The sequence below is a fragment of the Aquarana catesbeiana genome, linkage group LG02, assembly GCF_042186555.1.
Source record: "Aquarana catesbeiana isolate 2022-GZ linkage group LG02, ASM4218655v1, whole genome shotgun sequence".
Taxonomy (NCBI): Eukaryota; Metazoa; Chordata; class Amphibia; order Anura; family Ranidae; genus Aquarana; species Aquarana catesbeiana.
Genome location: NC_133325.1, coordinates 754,383,349 through 754,405,459, shown reverse-complemented (window position 1 = coordinate 754,405,459; position 22,111 = coordinate 754,383,349). Strand labels below are relative to the sequence as shown.

General features: G+C 41.7%; 1 protein-coding gene across 10 annotated transcripts in view; it reads right to left on the bottom strand.

Annotated features, from left to right (window-relative positions):
• SON (SON DNA and RNA binding protein) overlaps window positions 1-22,111 on the bottom strand; it is a 169,111-nt gene that overhangs the window by 112,116 nt on the left and 34,884 nt on the right. For all 10 annotated transcript variants that reach the window (XR_012241795.1, XR_012241796.1, XR_012241797.1 and 7 more), the window contains exon 2: window positions 11,025-11,191. Coding sequence is in view for 6 of the 10 variants with exons in the window: in XM_073617170.1 (XP_073473271.1) it covers window positions 11,025-11,191 (167 nt within the window). In the remaining 4 variants the exon portion in view is untranslated. The remainder of the gene's footprint in view (window positions 1-11,024; window positions 11,192-22,111) is intronic.

Sequence of the window (22,111 nt, the reverse complement as noted above, 5' to 3'; positions counted from 1 at the left end):
ACGTATATATACGTGATTTGCCTTCCGCGGGTGGGGGGTCCGATCGGACCCCCCCCCCCGGTGCCCGAGGCGGTCGTCTTTGGTCCCACGGCGATCGGAGATGAGGGGGAGGCCATCCGTTCGTGGCCCCCCCCTCGCGATCGCCGCCGGCCAATCAGATAACTTCCTTTGCTGCTGTATGCTAAACAGCAGCAAAGGAAATGATGTCATCTCTCCTCGGCTCGGTATTCCGTTACAGCGCCGAGGAGAGAAGACATCACTGTGAGTGCACTAACACTACACACACAGTAGAACATGCCAGGCACACAAAACACCCCGATCCCCCCCCTGATCGCCCCCCGATCACCCCCCAATCACCCCCCCCCTCCCTGTCACAAACTGACACCAGCAGTTTTTTTTTTTTTTTTTTTTTTTTCTGATTACTGCATTGGTGTCAGTTTGTGACAGTTACAGTGTTGGGACAGTTAGTATCACCCCCCTTTAAGTCTAGGATACCCCCCTAACCCCCCCTAATAAAGTTTTAACCCCTTGATCACCCCCTGTCACCAGTGTCGCTAAGCGATCATTTTTCTGATCGCTGTATTAGTGTCGCTGGTGACGCTAGTTAGGGACGTAAATATTTAGGTTCGCCGTCAGCGTTTTATAGCGACAGGGACCCCCATATACTATCTAATAAATGTTTTAACCCCTTGATGGCCCCCTAGTTAACCCTTTCACCACTGATCACCGTATAAGTGTTACGGGTGACGCTGGTTAGTTTGTTTATTTTTTTTAGTGTGAGGGCACCCGCCGTTTATTACCGAATAAAGGTTTAGCCCCCTGATCGCCCGGCGGTGATATGCGTCGCCCCAGGCAGCGTCAGATTAGCGCACTTACAAAACACTAAATGCATAACTGCAGCGTTCGCAGAGTCAGGCCTGATCCCTGCGATCGCTAACAGTTTTTTTGGTAGTATTTTGGTGAACTGGCAAGCACCAGCCCCAAGCAGCGTCAGATTAGCGCCAGTACCGCTAACACCCACGCACGCACCATACGCCTCCCTTAGTGGTATAGTATCTGAACGGATCAATATCTGATCCGATCAGATCTATACTAGCGTCCCCAGCAGTTTAGGGTTCCCAAAAACGCAGTGTTAGCGGGATCAGCCCAGATACCTGCTAGCACCTGCATTTTGCCCCTCCGCCCGGCCCAGCCCAGCCCACCCAAGTGCAGTATCGATCGATCACTGTCACTTACAAAACACTAAACTAAACTGCAGCGTTCGCAGAGTCAGGCCTGATCCCTGCGATCGCTAACAGTTTTTTTGGTAGCTTTTTATTGAACTGGCAAGCGCCAGCGGCCTAGTACACCCCGGTCGTAGTCAAACCAGCACTGCAGTAACACTTGGTGACGTGGCGAGTCCCATAAGTGCAGTTCAAGCTGGTGAGGTGGCAAGCACAAGTAGTGTCCCGCTGCCACCAAAAAGACAAACACAGGCCCGTCGTGCCCATAGTGCCCTTCCTGCTGCATTCGCCAATCCTAATTGGGAACCCACCACTTCTGCAGCACCCGTACTTCCCCCATTCACATCCCCAACCAAATGCAGTCGGCTGCATGAGAGGCATTTTCTTTATGTCCTCCCGAGTACCCCTACCCAACGCCCCCCAAAAAAGATGTCGTGTCTGCAGCAAGCGCGGATATAGGCGTGACACCCGCTATTATTGTCCCTCCTGTCCTGACAATCCTGGTCTTTGCATTGGTGAATGTTTTGAACGCTACCATTCACTAGTTGAGTATTAGCGTAGGGTACAGCATTGCACAGACTAGGCACACTTTCACAGGGTCTCCCAAGATGCCATCGCATTTTGAGAGACCCGAACCTGGAACCGGTTACCGTTATAAAAGTTAGTTACCAAAAAAGTGTAAAAAAAAAAAAATATATATATAAAATAAAAAAAAATAGTTGTCGTTTTATTGTTCTCTCTCTCTATTCTCTCTCTCTTGTTCTGCTCTTTTTTACTGTATTCTATTCTGCAATGTTTTATTGTTATTATGTTTTATCATGTTTGTTTTTCAGGTATGTAATTATTTATACTTTACCGTTTACTGTGCTTTATTGTTAACCATTTTTTTGTCTTCAGGTACGCCATTCACGACTTTGAATGGTTATACCAGAATGATGCCTGCAGGTTTAGGTATCATCTTGGTATCATTCTTTTGAGCCAGCGGTCGGCTTTCATGTAAAAGCAATCCTAGCGGCTAATTAGCCTCTAGACTGCTTTTACAAGCCGTGGGAGGGAATGCCCCCCCCCCCCCCCCCCTCCGTGTTTTTCTCTGGCTCTCCTGTCTCAACAGGGAACCTGAGAATGCAGCCGGTGATTCAGCCAGCTGACCATAGAGCTGATCAGAGACCAGAGTGGCTCCAAACATCTCTATGGCCTAAGAAACCGGAAGCTACGAGCATTTTATGACTTAAATTTCGCCAGATGTAAATAGCGCCATTGGGAAATTGGGGAAGCATTTTATCACACCGATCTTGGTGTCATCAGATGCTTTGAGGGCAGAGGAGAGATCTAGGGTCTAATAGACCCCAATTTTTTCAAAAAAGAGTACCTGTCACTACCTATTGCTATCATAGGGGATATTTACATTCCCCGAGATAACAATAAAAATTATTTAAAAAAAAAAAAAAATGAAAGGAACAGTTTAAAAATAAGATAAAAAAGCAAAAAAATAATAAAGAAAAAAAAAAAAAAAAAAAAAAAAGCACCCCTGTCGCCCCCTGCTCTCGCGCTAAGGCGAACGCAAGCGGCGGTCTGGCGTCAAACATAAACAGCAATTGCACCGTGCATGTGAGGTATCGCCGCGAAGGTCAGATCGAGGGCAGTAATTTTTGCAGTAGACCTCCTCTGTAAATCTAAAGTGGTAACCTGTAAAGGCTTTTAAAAATGTATTTATTTTGTTGCCACTGCACGTTTGTGCGCAATTTTAAAGCATGTCATGTTTGGTATCCATGTACTCGGCCTAAGATCATCTTTTTTATTTCATCAAACATTTGGGCAATATAGTGTGTTTTAGTGCATTAAAATTTAAAAAAGTGTGTTTTTTCCCCAAAAAATGCGTTTGAAAAATCGCTGCGCAAATACTGTGTGAAAAAAAAAAATGAAACACCCACCATTTAAATCTGTAGGGCATTTGCTTTAAAAAAATATATAATATTTGGGGGTTCAAAGTAATTTTTTTGGAAAAAAAAATATCTTTTTCATGTAAACAAAAAGTGTCAGAAAGGGCTTTGTCTTCAAGTGGTTAGAAGAGTGAGTGATGTGTGACATAAGCTTCTAAATGTTGTGCATAAAATGCCAGGACAGTTCAAACCCCCCCCAAATGACCCCATTTTGGAAAGTAGACACCCCAAGCTATTTGCTGAGAGGCATGTCGAGTCCATGGAATATTTTATATTGCGACACAAGTTGCGGGAAAGAGACAAATTTTTTTTTTTTTTTTTTTTTGCACAAAGTTGTCACTAAATGATATATTGCTCAAACATGCCATGGGAATATGTGAAATTACACCCCAAAATACATTCTGCTGCTTCTCCTGAGTCTGGGGATACCACATGTGTGAGAATTTTTGGGAGCCTAGCCGCGTACGGGACCTTGAAAACCAAGCACCGCCTTCAGGCTTTCTAAGGGCGTGAATTTTTGATTTCACTCTTCACTGCCTATCACAGTTTCGGAGGCCATGGAAAGCCCAGGTGGCACAAAACCCCCCCAAATGACCCCATTTTGGAAAGTAGACACCCCAAGCTATTTGCTGAGAGGTATAGTGAGTATTTTGCAGACCTCACTTTTTGTCACAAAGTTTTGAAAATTGAAAAAAGAAAAAAAAAAGTTTTTTCTTGTCTTTCTTCATTTTCAAAAACAAATGAGAGCTGCAAAATACTCACCATGCCTCTCAGCAAATAGCTTGGGGTGTCTACTTTCCAAAATGGGGTCATTTGGGGGGGTTTTGTGCCACCTGGGCATTCCATGGCCTCCGAAACTGTGATAGGCAGTGAAGAGTGAAATCAAAAATTTACACCCTTAGAAATCCTGAAGGCGGTGCTTGGTTTTCGGGGCCCCGTACGCGGCTAAGCTCCCAAAAAGTCCCACACATGTGGTATCCCCATACTCAGGAGAAGCAGCTAAATGTATTTTGGGGTGCAATTCCACATAGGCCCATGGCCTGTGTGAGCAATATATCATTTAGTGACAACTTTTTGTAAATATTTTTTTTTTTTTTTTTGTCATTATGCAATCACTTGGGACAAAAAAATAAATATTCAATGGGTTCAACATGCCTCTCAGCAATTTCCTTGGGGTGTCTACTTTCCAAAATGGGGTCATTTGGGGGGGTTTGTACTGCCCTGCCATTTTAGCACCTCAAGAAATGACATAGGCAGTCATAAACTAAAAGCTGTGTAAATTCCAGAAAATGTACCCTAGTTTGTAGACGCTATAACTTTTGCGCAAACCAATAAATATATGCTTATTGACATTTTTTTTACCAAAGACATGTGGCCGAATACATTTTGGCCTAAATGTATGACTAAAATTTAGTTTATTGGATTTTTTTTATAACAAAAAAGTAGAAAATATTTTTTTTCAAAATTTTCGGTCTTTTTCCGTTTATAGCGCAAAAAATAAAAACTGCAGAGGTGATCAAATACCATCAAAAGAAAGCTCTATTTGTGGGAAGAAAAGGACGCAAATTTCGTTTGGGTACAGCATTGCATGACCGCGCAATTAGCAGTTAAAGCGACGCAGTGCCAAATTGGAAAAAGACCTCTGGTCCTTAGGCAGCATAATGGTCCGGGGCTCAAGTGGTTAAAATCACTCAAAGATGTGCCAAAACAGTATGAGGTGAGATTTCTAACTGGAACAACACTCAAAGGACAATATCAAGATGTACAGTTGCATGGACTCAGCAATACTGCAACTTCTTTGATCCAAAATGAAAAGGACAAATTGATTCAGTATGGTGTAAAATATCTAGAAGTGCGATTTCTCATTCAAAAGGAATATTGAACGTTCCTCTGCAGTGTTTGATACCTTTGCCTGGCCATTGGGAAAAGCACTACAGGACTACGGTGATGATGACATTACAACATTGGCTCAGCATTTCCAGAAACAACTCTCAATGCCTGAAATGCATGCAATCCACAATGAGTGGTATGAATTTAAAGTTCTTGGAAAAGGAAAGAAACTGTGTGAACTTCTGGATTTGGCACTCTCCAACAGAGACAGATTTCCAGTTTTGGGAAACTTGTTGTCTATAGTGTCTGTTTTGCCTGTATCAACTGCATGTTGTGAGAGAGGATTCAGCTTGATGAACTTTGTAAAAAATAAGTTCAGATCTTTAATGCAGCAAGAAAGTTTAGGTGATTTGTTGATGACCAACATGAATGGACCATCAGTGAAAGATTATATATATATATATATATATATATATATATATATATATATACACATATACATACATACATACATATATACATACATACACACACACACACATATATACATATACACACACACAGTGAAAATAAAAAGTCTACACACCCCAGGTAAAATGTCAGGTTTCTGACAAAGATAAATAATTTCAGAACTTTTTCCACCTTTATTGTGACCTATAAACTGTAAAACTCAGTTGAACAAACTGAAATCTTTTAGGTGGAGGGAATAGAAATAAAATATGGTTGCATAAGTGTGCACACTCTTAAATACTTTGTTGAAGCATCTTTTGATTTTATTACAGCACTCAGTCTTTTTTAGTCTATCAATATGGCACATCTTGACTTGGCAATATTTGCCCACTCTTCTTTGCAAAAACACTCCGGCCGCACCTACAGTATGCTGTCCAGTTCTGGGCACCAGTCCTCAGGAAGGATGTACTGGAACTGGGGAGAGTTCAGAGAAGGGAAAAAACTAATAAAAGGGACTGGAGGACATTAGTTATGAGGAAAGGTTGCGAGCGCCGAACTTATTCTCGCTGGAGAAGAGACGCTTGAGAGGGGATATAACTTTAATGTACAAATACCATACTGGTGACCCCACAGTAGGGATAAAAGCTTTTCCGCAAAATGGAATTTAAAGCGGGATTCCGGCCAGCAAAAATTTTTTTTTTAATGTCAGCAGCTTCAAACACTGTAGCTGCCGACTTTAAATAAGTACACTTACCTGTCCTGGGTGCCCGCGATGTCAGCCGCCCGAGGCCGACCCGTCCCTCGGCTCCCGGCACCACCATCCTAATTAAGGGAAACAGGCAGTGGAGCCTTGCGGCTTCATTGCCAGTTTCCTACTGCGCACGCGCGAGCGGCGCAACGCTCTGTGATTGGCCCCGTGATTTTCTGGGAACACACACAGTTCCCAGAAGCCAAAGGGGCCGCTCACTGAGGAGCAGGACCCGCCGCGGAATAGGAAGAGGCAGATTAGGAAGACTGCCTAGCAACAAGGGTGCAGGTAAGTTTAACATTTTTTTTTTTCAAATGTTTTTTTTTTTTTTTTTAAAGATTTTTCATGCTATTTTTTATTTTAGGGTGGTCCTCCACTTTAATAAGACGTGGCTATTCACTAAAATTAGAAGAAAAGTGGTTTAACCTTAAACTACGTAGATGGTTCTTTACTGTGAGAGTGGCAAGGATGTGGAATTTCCTTCTCAGCGTAGTTTCAAAAAACTATTAGATAAGCACCTGAACGACCACAACACACAGGGATAAACAATGTAATACTGACATATAATCACACACACACACACATAGGTTGGACTTGATGGACTTGTGTCTTTTTTCAACCTCCCCTACTATTTAACTATGATTGCTTAATTCTGAACACAGCTACATCCCCAGTTATAAGAGGTTGTGTGGACACTTATGCAATCACATTCTTTTATTTTTTCATTTTTAACTTCTCCCCCTAAGGCTAGCCATACATGGTCGAATTTCGAAAGAATTTTAGTTTGAAAATCAGAAAATAAGTGCATTTTGTGATCCGATGATGCCACCATCGATTTCGAAATTCGGCCAACCAAGCCTTCAATTTCACCTCATGTTGCTAAAGAAAAGAATTTGTGGCCGGGAATCTTCTTTTCTTTCCAGGAATTTTCTTTTCTTGCACATGCGCATTTCTTTTTTTTGATCAAATTTCTCGCACGATTCTCCCATCATTGATTAGAAAATCGTTTGTTTTTCAAAAAATTTCCAACATGTCCGATTACCCAAATTTGATTGCCGCACGTAAATCAGCTGTTGCTGCAGCCCACTAATGGTGCGAATTACAAACAAAAATTCTTAGATAAGATTTTCGAAAGAAAATTCTTTCAAAATTCAACCCATGTATAGCCTGCCTAAGGCTCTGTTCACACCTAAGCTTTTTTCTGCTGTAAGCCTCAGCTCTAAAGACGCCCAACAAAACAAATCCCATTAATTTCAATGGCCCCTGTTCACATCTGAGCTTTCTGTCATCTGAAGCAAAATGCCTGAAGCTCAAAAAATATTTTCTGCCTGAAAACAAAAACGCCTATGTGTGAACAGAGCCTCAAAGATTTCAGATTGTTTTAAATTGAGTTGTACAGTTTATAGGTCACATTAAGGGCCAGTTCACACCATAGAAACGCAGTCCACATGCGTTCCAGGTGCTTTTCTGCATGCACGTTTTTAATGCGTTTATGGTGCAGTCCAGTGCTTCTCCCCCTCTTTTTTTTTTTTTTTAAAGAGGACAAGTATGTTGCAGTGGGTTTTTGATGCGTTTTACCGCGTTCCAGTACAGTCCAGTGCAGAAAAAATGCAGCACGTTCTACTTTTTTTTTTTCTGTAACTGGAACGCACTGGAACTGCAAGCACGGGTGTGAACTATGCCATTGGAAACCATATAACCTACTTTCCATGTGTTTTTGATGCAGAAAAAAAAACGCACTGGACTGCATGTGGTGTGAACTGGCCCTAAAGGTGGAAAAAGTTCTAAAAAAAATGTATCTTTGTCTAATTTTTTTACATCACAGAAACCTCTGATTTTAACAGGGGTGTGTAGACTTTTTATATCGTGTGTGTGTGTGTGTGCACGCACACACACTGTAGCTTGTAGATGATATAACGTTTGCGCAAACCAAACAATATACACTTATTGGGATATTTATTTAACCAAAAATATGTAGCAGAATATTATATTATATCGGCCTAATGTAGGAATAAATTAAGATTTTTTAAATTTTTTTATTAGATATGTTTTACAGCAGAAAGTAAAATAAAAAAAAAAAAAAATACACACAAGCAGTGGTGACGAAATACCACCAAATGAAATCTAACAAAAACAAAAAAGGGGAAAAAAAATGGCCCTTTAAGAGCTATGGGCGGAAGTTTTGACGTTGCTTCCGCCCTGCAGTGATATGGAGACGGGTGGGGGCCATCTTCCCCTCACTCGTCTCCCTACCCAGGCAGGAGACAGAAGCAATCACCTCCACCGATGCCGACGGCTTTGGTAAGCGGCAAAGAGGCACCGGAGCGTGGCGGGGGGTGGTGGCCTCTTCTGCCGCCGATAAAAGTGATCTTGCGGCAAATCTGCCGCAGAGACCACTTTTATCTTGTAGCAGACCACCCGCTGAAGAAGAGGATACCAAGGTTATGGCAGCAAGCTGCTGCCATAACAACGATATACTCCTTCAATGTACCAACGTATAACGATGGTGGGCGGTCCGGAAGTGGGGAATGTGTGTTGAAGCTGAAACAAGTGTAAGGTCCCTTTCACACTGAGGCGCTTCTAAACTGCCAGTAAAACACAGAGCTTTTCAGGCGCTTTTGTAGATATTTTTAGCTGCTTTTGAAGAACTTTCCATTCATTTCAATGAAGAGGGGCGTTTTTTTCACTGCCCTGCCAGCACACTGCCCCGGTGTGAAAGCATTCACTGATTTTAAGGGAAATAATTTTCGTGAGTATTTTAGGCGCTTTTTCTAACGTGAAAGCGCCTCAGTGTGAAAGAGGTCTAAACGAGCCCTAAAAGTCTATGACAAAGCTCGCTTAAAAGCACCTGCAGCTTTTGAGAGGCTTTAATTCAGTTTTAGCTTTGCTTTGGTGGTATTGCAGCAGGTATGAGATAGAAAAACACATACACACACCATCTGCGAAGCTTCATTAAAGCTTTAAAAAAGCACCACCGAAACATCAAAAAAAAATGTTGAAGTGGTAGGCACTTTAATGCGTGTTTAAGTCGAAGAAAGTGTAAACAAGCACTTAATGTTTAGCAATTCTGGTATGGAGAACTTTTTCTAAAAAGTAGCTATGATATAAAAAAAAAAAAAAAAAAAAAAAACCCCACCACACAACTCAAATGAATAAATAAGGCACTACAAAACCTCAACATTATCTTTCCAAGCTATTACAAAGAAAAACTGCTGTGTAGATCACATGGTCTCATTACCAATCAATATTGCAGAGTCTATTGTTCCAACAAGCATGGAAATACGATAGAAAAAAAATGCTGCCTGCATATACTTAAACTTTTATAACTTTTTCATACATTACCATACATGCATAAAATGGTTTATACTGAGCTGACATCTTTTAAAAGAACAACCAAAGGCACCTGTATTTAAGTTTTATTTGTGCCTTACATGCTCCCCTGCCAGACACTGCAGCTCACAGCGGAAGGGTTTCAGCAACAGAGGCAGACAGTGCTGTCAACCCAGAAAGCAGTGGGCAGGTCTAGGTTTGGTCAGGTGCTCACTGACAAGCCCAAGGCCTTATAAATCAGCAGTAACAATGTTAATAGCCCGGCTCCCTTCAACTTTTTTTTTCATCCCATTGTAGTGCAAGCAGGCTCAACTAGATAGAAAACTGCAGATGTACTTTTAGGGCACTTTAACACTGAGGCATCGGCGATAAAGCGCTGCTATTTTTAGCAGCGCTTTTCGTCCGCTAGCCGCCGGAAAAGGGTTTAAAGGTGTCTGCAAAGCACCACTTCCCATTGACTTCAATGGGCAGGGCAGATTTAGGAACGGTGTATACACCGCTCCTAAAGTGCCTCAAAGATGCTGCTTGCAGGACTTTAACGTCACACAAGCGCCCCAGTGTGAAAAGACTCGGGCTTTTACACTGGACAGGAGAGGTGCTTTGCTATTTTTAGCGCTATAGCGCCTGTAAAGCGCCTCAGTGTGAAAGCGGCCTTAAAGTAGAACTATGGGCTAAATATACAAAAATGTAGAATCATTAGTACAGTCACATAGCGGTCTTCAATTCTATTATTGTGACTGGTAATCGGCAACATCTACCGGCTAATGCTGGCATCAAAAGAATTTAACAGGGTCACCACAAGTCTCTAGTTGTACTTTAACCACCTCAGCTCTGGAAGGTTTTACCCCCTTATAATCAGAGCATTTTTTGCCATTTAGCACTGCACTACTTAAATTTATATAATTTTTTTCACACAAATAGCACTTTCTTTGGTGGTATTTGATCACCACTAGGTTTTTTATTAGATAAATGAAAAGACTAAAAACAAACAATATTTTTTACTTTCTGCTATAAAACATATCCAAAAAAAAAATAACATTCTTCAGAAGTCTTTGGTAAAAAAAAAAAAAAAAAAAAAAATCCCAATAACTGTATATTGATTGGTCTGCATGAAAGTTATAGCATCTACAAACTATGGTAAATCATTTTATTTAAACTACGAATGATGGCGATCGGCGACTTATAATGGTACTGCGATGGTGTCAGATTGCCCCTCGCACTAACTGGGAACTAACTGCCACTGACATCACCAGTGACACAAATACAGTGATCAGTGCTAATACTATTCACTGTCACTGTACTAATCACACTGGCTGGGAGGGGGGTTAACATCTAGGTTGATCAAAGGGTGTCTAACAATGTATGCTGCTTTTTACTAATGATCTCTTCGTTTGTTATTCCCGCAAACTGCCTAAACACAAATTTTCTTAAGTCTTCTTTTTAAAACAGTAAATCATTTTTTAGAGTTATGGTCCACTTTAAATACAAATTCAATGGTTTTACCTATAGTCACAGGTTTTGCAAGTTCCAGGTTTTCAGTCTTCATAGTTTCATCCTGACAAGTTGGAGCAGTTCCTTCACTTTGTAGGCAGACGGCTGTGGATTCTGAAGTGTTCTCTTCTTCCTTTTGTGCGGTTAATTCCCCATTCTGAGAGTTTTCGGAATTCTCACTAAAACGAAGAGCCACAGAATCTCAATACAACATATCAACAAACCATTATCAAAGTCTAAGGCTGGCCATAGTTGATAATCTCGATTCCCCCATCAACACAATCAGTGTTGATGGGGGAATGCCTCCTGCTGCGCTATTGTGACAACAAAGGGGAGCAGGTAGCATTTCCAGCCGACAGAATACAAGGCTCATCACTAGTGGCTATAGTTGCTTGCAGTAACCGTATGTAGAAATATCTCATCTTATCAGACAGACAATTTTGAAAACATATCCAATAAATAAAAGAAAATAAATAAATACAATTTCTTTATAATTTAGGCCAATATGTATTCTGCTACATATTTTTGCCCCCAAAAAAGCCCAACAAGCATACAGCATCTCACAAAAGTGAGTACACCCCTCACATTTTTGTAAATATTTTATTAGATCTTTTCATGTGACAACACTGAAGAAATTACACTTTGCTACAATGTAAAGTAGTGAGTGTACAGCTTGTATAACAGTGTAAATTTGCTGTCCCCTCAAAATAACTCAACACACAGCCATTAATGTCTAAACCGCTGGCAACAAAAGTGAGTACACCCCTAAGTGAAAATGTCCAAATTGGACCCAAAGTGTCAATATTTTGTGTGCCCACCATTTTTTTCTCCAGCACTGCCTTAACCCTCTTGGGCATGGAGTTCACCAGAGCTTTGCAGGTTGCCACTGGAGTCCTCTTCTACTTCTCCATGACGACATCACGGAGCTGGTGGATGTTAGAGACCTTGTGCTCTTCCACCTTCCGTTTGAGGATGCCCCACAGATGCTCAATAGGGTTTAGGTCTGGAGACATGCTTGGCCAGTCCATCACCTTTACCCTCAGCTTCTTTAGCAAGGCAGTGGTCATCTTGGAGGTGTGTTTGGGGTCGTAATGTTGGAACACTGCCCTGCGACCCAGTCTCCGAACGAAGGTCAGTTTCAACTTCAGCCAATTTAGCAAGAAGAAACTAGCCTCTCATAGTATTGTTTAGTATTTATAACAAACCCCACTTTTAAAGTATAACTAAATGCAAAACTTTTTATTTAGTTTTGGATGGAATGTAGAGGGTTGGAGCCCCTGTCAGGTTCTTATTGCTGTCTGTGCCCGTTAAGGAGATTCACCCTCTGTGTCCTGTTTACCATTATCATTGAAAGTAAAAGAAAATCCCCAAATTTTGGTTTGCTCCCAGAAAAGTAAGGGGGAAAATCTTCCAATAGGGACACTAGCTCTGGTGACCAGGGGGTCCCCAAGAAATTTCTTTAATGTGCAGGGATTTCCTCACTTCTTATTTGGCTATGGGACAGGAAGTCAAGGGTAATTTCTGCAATGGGACTCGGATGGCAAAAAAATTAATTAAAAAAATCAGATAGGGGGAATGACACTGCCTCACTATCAAAAACAAAAAAAATCTACTTTAAGCTAAAGAATGAAAAAAAAAAACCTCACAAACGAGGTGCACTAAACTCCAGTGCACATAGAATCATCATATTTTTAAATAGTAGTACATTGCCCCTTAACGAGAGACATGAGCTCTTTTGATATGTATGAGGGTGGCCTACTTCTGGCTCCACCGCGGTGACATCACGTGGCTCTGCCCTATGTGCCATGCTGCTCTGTGTGAATAGTCCTGCAGCCTTCTGGGACCTGTAACACGTCCCTGAAGGTTGCGGGCTGAGGGGTGGGGAGATTCAAGAGGAAGTGGGAAACAGGTACCTGTCAAAACTAAGTACAAAAATTAAAGCGCAACTTACCCTACCCACCTAATGTTTTCCTCCCCCCCCCCGCCTAGCTCATGTGGTGTTCTGCAGAGAAAGGATACTCACCCACCCAGTGGATCCAGCACTGTCCTGCTGAGGACCCTTACTCTGTAGTCAGCACTTGGGTCAGACGCCACCATCTTCTAATGGGATGTCATTGGGAGGCGCAGGCACACCCCCCCAATGATGCATTGCCAAGACTGCCTCCTCGTGGTTTGGTGAATGGATGCTCCCAGCACTTCCTGGGATATCCACATTCTAGATCCCAAAAGGCACCAGGGGGCAATGAAATCATTCGCTAGGCAAATGACAGAGGAAGGGGTCAGGAAGACATGGACAATGACAAAAAAAAAAAAAAGTAGCTAAACAAGAGGATTTAAAAAAAAAAAAAAAAAAAACCACCACACACAGAACTGTGCAGCGAAGGGAAAGGGGGGTGGGGGTGGGGGGTGGAGATGGAAACTTGTCAGGAAGGGTAATGTTTTTCTTTAAGTTGGAAAGCAAGATGGGGTGGATGTAATGCGCAACATCCCACTCTTGGGTGAAATTCCGCTTTAAAATATCCCTGTGATCTGTCCCACTGAGAATTTGTGGCGTCATCAGATCATTATCTGCTTATGCCCTCTTAACTTTATACATCCACATGTGCATTACTATTTTGTATTGGTAGTATACACATTTCTATACCAGTACAATTTTTAATATTTGCCCTTCCTTCCATTTCCCCTCCCTTCATCTACAAGTGACTCTTATTTCTATATATTGAATGTTATTGCAAAAATGTCAGCCATGACTAAGCCCTAGTGGCTGAAACACATTGGCCTTTGATGGGGATTTTATGTACTATTCCCTTCAATAAAGGATACTTCCGTGTGTACGGTACCGAGATGCTGCCTTTTCCACAGGGTTGTCAAATTGCTGGTAAATAGCAGCGAACTGACACAAGTGCATTATAAAGGCTGCAGATTGAATAATCCTGAAGCACAAGCAGTAATCCTGCTGTTAGCATCCAGGGGCTAAAATATAAATATGAAGGATGCCACAGCCTTCATATTTAAAAAAGAAGTATGGGGTTTTTTTTATCCCATATTCACCTAGGTGGATGCAGCATTGGACCGACGCAGCATCTGTCCCCCGCTGCCTCTTCACTGAGAACCGAGCAACCGAACATCGCCGATGGCTCGGCTCTCTCACCTCCCCGAGCGGAGAGCTGCTGCCTGTCAGCATCTCTACTGCTCTGCTCCTCCACCCTTATTGGAGCGTTGAACTGTGGAGGGGTGGGGAGCGGGCGTCTCAGGCTCTCAGCAGCTCGCTGAGACTGCCATCAGTCCAGGCACCTGGCGGATCCAGACTTCTGAAGCTGGGATGATGCGGGACCTGGACAGATTCTGGTGACGTTAGAGAGTGGACTTTAAAGCGTTCTCTGCTGAAAACGAATTGCACTCCAGTGACCCATAGGAGAAGCCCAGCCGAATGATCCCAGGCTGGACTTCTTTAAAAAGAAGAAAAATACAAAATACAAAGTAATTTTTTTTTTTTTTTTTTTTTTTATGAAAATGACTATATTGCTCTTGGTTTTACTCAATGTGACCATTAGCACCATCTAGTGGATAAATATAAAAAAACAAAAAAATAAAAAACGCAGCAAAAACTAAAACCAACGGGACAACGCATGAGAGGTGTGCATCTTGATTTATGATCACTTAGTCCACTAGCAAAAATCTAATCCAGATAAAAATGAATGAATGATTTGTAAAGCGCTGCAAATGCGAACTGAATCACCTCAAGGCGCTAAATCAAGTAGAGTATATAAAACGGTGAAAATAAAACCTTAGCTACTGTTATTGTTTTACCAATTCAAGTCCCATTCAACATTTAAACTAAAACGGCTTTAAAGCGGTAGTAAACTGCTAAATAATATGCATCGCATACTAGCACATTATGAAATACTTACCTTAGAACAAAGCTGTTGCAGCACTCCCCGCACACCACTGTCACGGCCAACATCTTTCCCGGAGCTTCTTCTGGGGTTCCATTAAGTCACTCCCACACATGCGCGCAGGAGCCGTCGTTCATGGTCCAGCTCAGAAGGAATGGCAACTGTACAGATTTAGGAGATCTCTTCACTACCTATAGGTACGCCTTATTATAGGCTTACCTATAGGTAAAAGTCTGCAAAGGAAGTTACTTCCTCTTTAAGACTTAATCTCGTAGATGGGCAAGTGTCCTTTTATTAAAAGTCAGCAGCTACAGTATTTGTATTTCTCTCCCCACAACAAACAACGTCTTTAGGGCTACAATCACACCAGCGATTTAGGCCCACACAAATTGTAGCGGCAGAAATTTTCTGATTCCTGTTGAAGGTGTAAGCGGCTAGGTATGGCCACCAGTCACGTTCACTTTAATGACACACAGTTCTTTGCGGCTCTACACAGTCAGTGATCACTGCAGGAAATTGATGGCTTTGCAGACAGCACCAAATAGCTGTGGCCATATACTAGTAAATGGAGCTGGCAGCCACACCTAGCCTCTAGCAGCCACAGCAAAAACCAGACAATTCCTGCCGTTGCAATTCACCGGTGTAATTAGAGCCTAAGGCTATGTTCGCACAGGCATCTAAATTGCAGAGTTTAGCTCCGTATAGAAAACGTTTCTAAAAGCAGCTGTACCCACACAATGCAAAGTAATCATGTTATTCATAATGATTGGTAATGTTTAGTTGCGTACAGTTTAGCTGTGTTTAAGAAAAAAAAAAAAGTAGGAGAAGAGCTGCATCCAGGGTCAACTATTCATTCGTATCGGCAGCTAAATGCACATTGCATTTAGCAGTAGAAAATGACACTTCTCCAATTGTTCCTGAAATGTTGGTATTTATTCATTGCAGACATGGTCCAACCGACAGGGATCGACAAATTTGCTTTGAATCTAGGAGCGAACTAAAAAGTTAGGAGCAGTATAAGGTGATATGTACTGAGTATCGCAATCAACGTTCTCATGCGAAGGTCCCCCAATGCGTATGTTCATGCTTGTACGTGCGTATATGTTTTGGGGGGGGGGGGGGGGATTTTTATGTGCTTGGGTGTAACTAACACTTTACCTCAAAAAAATTACTTAAAGTGGTTGTTAACCCACTTCTTTCAAATCCTCCCAACCCCTCTGTATCATAATACTAATATTAATAAGTCCCTGTGCACTGTAAAAAATGTCTTGGATTGTACCTATATAAGCTCAGGTCCCGGTGCTCAGCTGACTTGTCAGCTCTCTTCTCTCTAGGCTCATGGTTCCAGCAGGTGGGGCATAGCCCTCCTGCTGACGTCAGCTGGGGAGGAGGGGGAAGAGAGAGCCGATAGTCAGCTGAGTGCAGGGAGCTGTGGTCATATAGGTACAATCCGGCAGATTTTTTGCATTACACAGACACACTTATTATTTTAGTACAGAGGATGGGAGGAGTTAGATGCAGATAGGGAGGGGAAGATGAGGACAGAGAAGACACAGGAGAGCAGGGCAGCATATGATGGGTATGATGGAGGCACATACACTGACAATGGTGTCAGGGCTCATATATCAGAGTCAGCATACAGGGTGAAGGGTATAGCCAGGCAGGATCAGCCAGGTATTTCAGGTGTTACAGGGGGCCCAATTACACAGCACAAGCACTGTGCTGTATAAAATGCTTTAAAAGGATCTTTTTTTTCCTTTTTTGGGTTAACAAACGCTATAAAGTGGATGTAAACTCTCACATATACCCAGTGAAGTGAACAGCCGCAGATGATACACCGTGACGAAACAAATCTCCCTTCATAAGTTTTACATGTATATCTGCTGTCTTCAGCTTTATATATTCTTTAGAAAGTTCAGATCATGTTAGGAGATTTTCTCTTCCTGTTCAGCACTGCAGTGAAGCCTGGAATACAGCCAAGACAGCTGATTGGAGGAAAGGCACACACCCTCTCTCTTCTCATAGGTAGAGATTTTCAGAACTGTTCGTTAAATAGTTCAGCACTCTGCTAATCCTTTTATAGCATCCTCCCAAACACAAAACTCAGGCTGCTTTTGTCTCAGTTGAGGGTGAACTTGTCAGAAGTTATGAGGCTGATAACAGAAGAACAGAGTAGGAGAAAGCTACGGGACATAGGGCTTTGAAGAGAAATAAGAAAACACTGTAGATAAAATGTACCCAGCTCAAATTTCATGAATTGGGTTTACATCCACTTTCATTTTATTTTTCATCACACATTGGGGACAAAAAGACCACTGTGTGAGGATTTTTTGTGACCAGTTCTCTTTAATGAGACATGCAGGGTCTATGCATAGAGGGGTGGGGTCAATGCTTCCACCTGACAAGCAAGTCCTGCTGCTTGCCCACAGCAGGGCTAAATGTGGAAAAACAACTACTTGGCACTGAATGTCCCGGGCATCAGGTTAGGCAAATTGCGCTTTCCTGCAACAGTCAGTTAATGAGTTGACAGAAGCCCAGGCACCAGGTCGCAATTTCTAGTCACCATGGTGACCGGAATTTGTCAAACCCTTGGGATAGGATCAAATTAAATTGGGGGCTACTTTATGTCTAAAGTTTTAGGCCAATTTTGAATTAAAAAAAAAAATTAAATTTCATCAATTTAGGCTAATATGTATGCTGCTACGTATTTTTGGTAAAAAAAAATCCCAATAAGCGTATATTGATTGGTTTGCACAAAAGTTACAGCGTCTACAAACTATGGGATATTTCTATTTTCTGAAAAAAATATATAAACCTCTAAAGGGATTTTAAAGGCAATGAATTTAGGTTAGTTTAAAATAAATTTAAATTTATTGAGTATCATTTAACATAAAGAAAATTTATACACATATAGCATTAAAAGGTGATATATAAATATATATTGGTGAAAGCTAGGGCTGCAACTAACGATTATTTTCATAATCGATTAGTTGGCCGATTAATCGGTTAATAACCTTAAAAAAGTGTGGTGTATAATTTAGTTAATATGTAAAGTTTAAAAAAAGGCAATTTATTCCTAAATATCTCTATGCAGTGGTAAATATAAATAACCAACTATATGGTTAAGGAGTAAAATCTTTAATCCTCTCTGAGAATAACAGACAGAAGAGATGTACTCTATATACTATTAGAGGTTGAATCCGGTAAATATCATCAGACTCAGATCAAATTTTTTTTTATTTAAAGAAAAAAAAAAAATTCTAGACTGTTTTACAGATTTTCAAACAGAACTGTAATAGTACATGCTTTTCTGCAGCTTCTCCGTTGAAGTATATTGAACCAAAAAAGCACCGTTTTGCATTGAAAAAGGTCCTTGACCCTTTCCAAATACACAGTAGCTGAAAAAAGCATAGATGTGAACGTTAAATGAACTGTAGTGCATTTCTGCAAAAAGCACCAAAAAACACATGGGTGAGAACCAGGCCTAAGATATTTAGTAACATAATGGAGATAAAAAAAATATAAAAAATTAGCCCTTCGTTTTTTTACTGTGCAACAGTGAAAGTAATATTTACAGTAGAGATTATTTGCTCTTTTTGTACTATGTAGAGCTAATTTTAACTTTTTTAAACCCATTATGTTACTGGCCGATTAATCGATTATGAAAATAGTAATCGATTAATTTCATAATCGATTAGTTGTCGATTAATCGATTAGTTGTTTCGGCCCTAGTGAAAGCTAGCCACCATTCTCAAAAGGGGCCATGCCCTTAAGGGGAAAGTGTCCACCATGGTGGCTAGCTTTCACCAATATCCCTCTTGCTGACTTGCGGATACACCGCTACAAAGGCATGTAACTGGGTACGCGGCACTATGCCGCGCATGCGCAGGCCTCTGAGCAGAGTTGGTTGCCTTGGCAGCGTCCGGCGTCTTCACGTCGAATGCCTCCAATGGCAACCAACACGGGCGAGCCGCGTATCAGGTCACGCGGCGTTAACACGTCACTAGATGCGTGCCATCACGTCGCGCATACGGGGACCAGTGAGCGGTAGTTGGTTGCCAGGGTAACACCTAGCGTCCTCACGCTGGATTCTCCTGACAGCAGCAACCACAGGCAAACCGCGCTATTGGTCAGCGCAGCGTCTTGCCCCCGCCCACTGGCTGACCCACACCATATATAGGACGCTAGAGACGGCAAATGGCGCCATTCTTCCCAAGACATCTTCCTGTTGATATCTGGGTTACCACTGGCTCTGACTCTACGAATCCTCCCTTCCACAAGCCAGGTGTTCTACTTAATAGTAAGTCTCTCCTACTCTATAACTTGAAGGAATTGGATCCCCCTATTTGGGAGGTCCATTTTTCATACCTGATTTTTGTCTCAGGGGGTTTCTCTATATATGTGGTACTCACTGGCGGCTTGGTCCGCAGATCATCTAAGGATACCACTTATGTTTATTTATTTTTTTGCCCCACTACAGACAGCCACTGTTTTTTCAGGGATGAGGACGCCACATTTTGGGATTTTTTGACTGTATATCCAGCCGCCTTGTAGAGTTATAGGACCTTTCAGGCTATCTTTGGTGCGGGCTATCTCTGGTCCTTGGCATGTAACATGCTCAACCCGGGTTGCCTTGGGAGAATGTAAGTCACTGGAGAATCCAACTTATGCAGGAGATTCGTATGGTGCATTTGTGTACAAATTGTAATAGTATGATTATTTTTTGATGTCTGTGTTTTTTCTGATTGTCTAGATTGTGATGTAATTTCCCTGAAGACTTGATAAATATTGAAACACGTTGGAATCCCACTACCCCATATCTGAGTAGCCACACAGGGCGACCGTTTTGGGTAGCGTGACACATCACTGCTTGTTTCTAACAATTCCTTTATATGCAAACCTGTTATTACAACTGTCGTTGGATGTATATATACAATACATTTTCATGTCTTGAATTCTTACCTATATTTATATATCACCTTTTAATGCTATGTGTGTATAAATTTTCTTTATGTTAAATGATACTCAATAAATTTAAAATTTATTTTAAACTAACCTAAATTCATTGCCTTTAAAATCCCTTTAGAGGTTTATATATTTTTTTCACATGTATCTGGGATGATGGCAATGATACATCCACACCACCAAGGTCACATTTATATATATTTCTATTTTCTTTACTATTAATGGGGGCGATCAGTGACTTATAGCGAAACTGCGATATTGCGGCAGACAGTCGGGATATTAACTGACACTTCTTGGGGAACAGTGACACCAAAACAATGCTAATTAAAAAAAAAAAAAAAAAGCGCACCTTTACTGTACTAATGACAATGGCTGGGAAGGGGTTAACATCAGGGCAATCAAAGAGTTAAATGTGTGCTTTACTACTGTGGGGGAGGTGCTTGTACTAGGAAAAGACATGGATCAGTGCCCCTGCTTAGCAGCCACAGGATCCATGTCTTCAGTACTGACAGAACGGTGATCTGCCATGTTTAGATAAGCAGACCGCCGTTCTGCCTGTGTACCGAAGCATCAGCGGGTACCAGCGGACATTGAATTCACTGTACCCACCAATAAGCTCCCTCTGTGTCTAATCACAGTGGAAGCACGCGTGTCCCAGACCTGGAAGTGCAGGATCACATACTAGGTACGTGATCCTGCGCAGCAGCGCTGCCTTACATATACAGTATACTGTTGGCAAGTGGTTAGGAAAGGAAACTGCAGGACCCACCAGTGGAAAAAGACACATTTTTTAAAATACTTTGTCATATGATAAATATCAGCAAAAGGCTTAGGTATTAAAACCTTGAGGGATAAACCAGTCTTCAGACTACACAATCAAACTGTGCTTGTATGGAACGTATTTTTAGACTCTAGTACCCATAGCAGTCTGTTTTGGCTGGGGAGAATCAGGTGCTGTCACGCAAAAGGACAAGTGCGCACCACATAAATTAATGTGTCCACAGTGGAACCCATTTGGCTTGAAACCATAGCTTGCTGCTCATAAGCTTTAGGAGATGGAAAATTCTCTGCTACAATATCAATGTCCTCAATACTTTCCTTCACATTTTCAGGTAAAGGAGGTTCTGCTTCAGATTCCTGAACAGGATCAGTAGGAAGAGAGGATGTGTATGGTTATCAGCTTCTGAAAACCAAAAGGGTTCTACAAGGGACAAAAGGTTCTTTTTTTTGTAATTACTTTGTTATCAAAAAGATATACATCATATTAGCCAAAGGTTTTCTAAAGAATTGAGAGACAGTGGAAGTTACTGAAAATATTAGGTGAGAACCGAATGCACAAGTCCTGCAAACATAAAACATAAGCACTAAGCTAAGGTTATACTATCTCTGTACTTTAACATTACCTATCTGCACCAAAAAAGCCCAATTGAACCTTGAGTTTAAATCAACCAAATAGATTTTCTAGATGCATCAAAACCTAGTGTGTTTAAGTTAATCGCAGTGAGTAAAAACACCCGTCACTTGCCAGCTTGTTGCAGAGTGGGACCTTTGCTCTCTGTATGAAAGCAGTGACCTCTGTGGAGAAGCAAGGGTCTCACTCTGCAGCATGCTGGCAGGGGACTCTAAACTTTGACACCTTTTGCTTTGATGCACCTGGAAAGTATTTAGGGGATTAAGGCCTCACACACACTGGACGTTTTTACAGCTGCTGTTTTTGGCTTCAGACGTTTTTTTTTCTGCAGCCAATCAACTCCCCATCATGTTATCCTACGTATCCATGCGCACAAACTGTAAAGCCCTATACACACTATCAGTTTTTCTGCTGATTTTTGTCTTCAGATTTACCAAAACCATGTAGTGCAAGGGCCTGCCCGATTGCATAAAAATTGAAACTCCTAAGGTTTGACCTCATATTATATGGTTTTGGTAAATCTGAAGGAAAAAAAAAAAAAAAACAGCAGAAAAAGTGTTTATGGGGCTTTAGCAGTTTTTGGTTGGAGCGTTTTCTGGCTGAAAAAAACAAAACAAAAACTAGCGGGTTTTGAGGAGTTTTTCAGCTGTAAAACAGCTCTAACAAAAGCTTAAAACAACCACTTGCCGACCTCCTCATGACGATATACGTCGGCAGAATGGCACGGGCAGGCAGAGTAGCATACCCGTACGTTAATCCCTCCCGCGGGCACGATTGCGCCCCCCCCCCGGTGCCCGAGGCGGTCGGCATCATTGCAAGAGCGATCC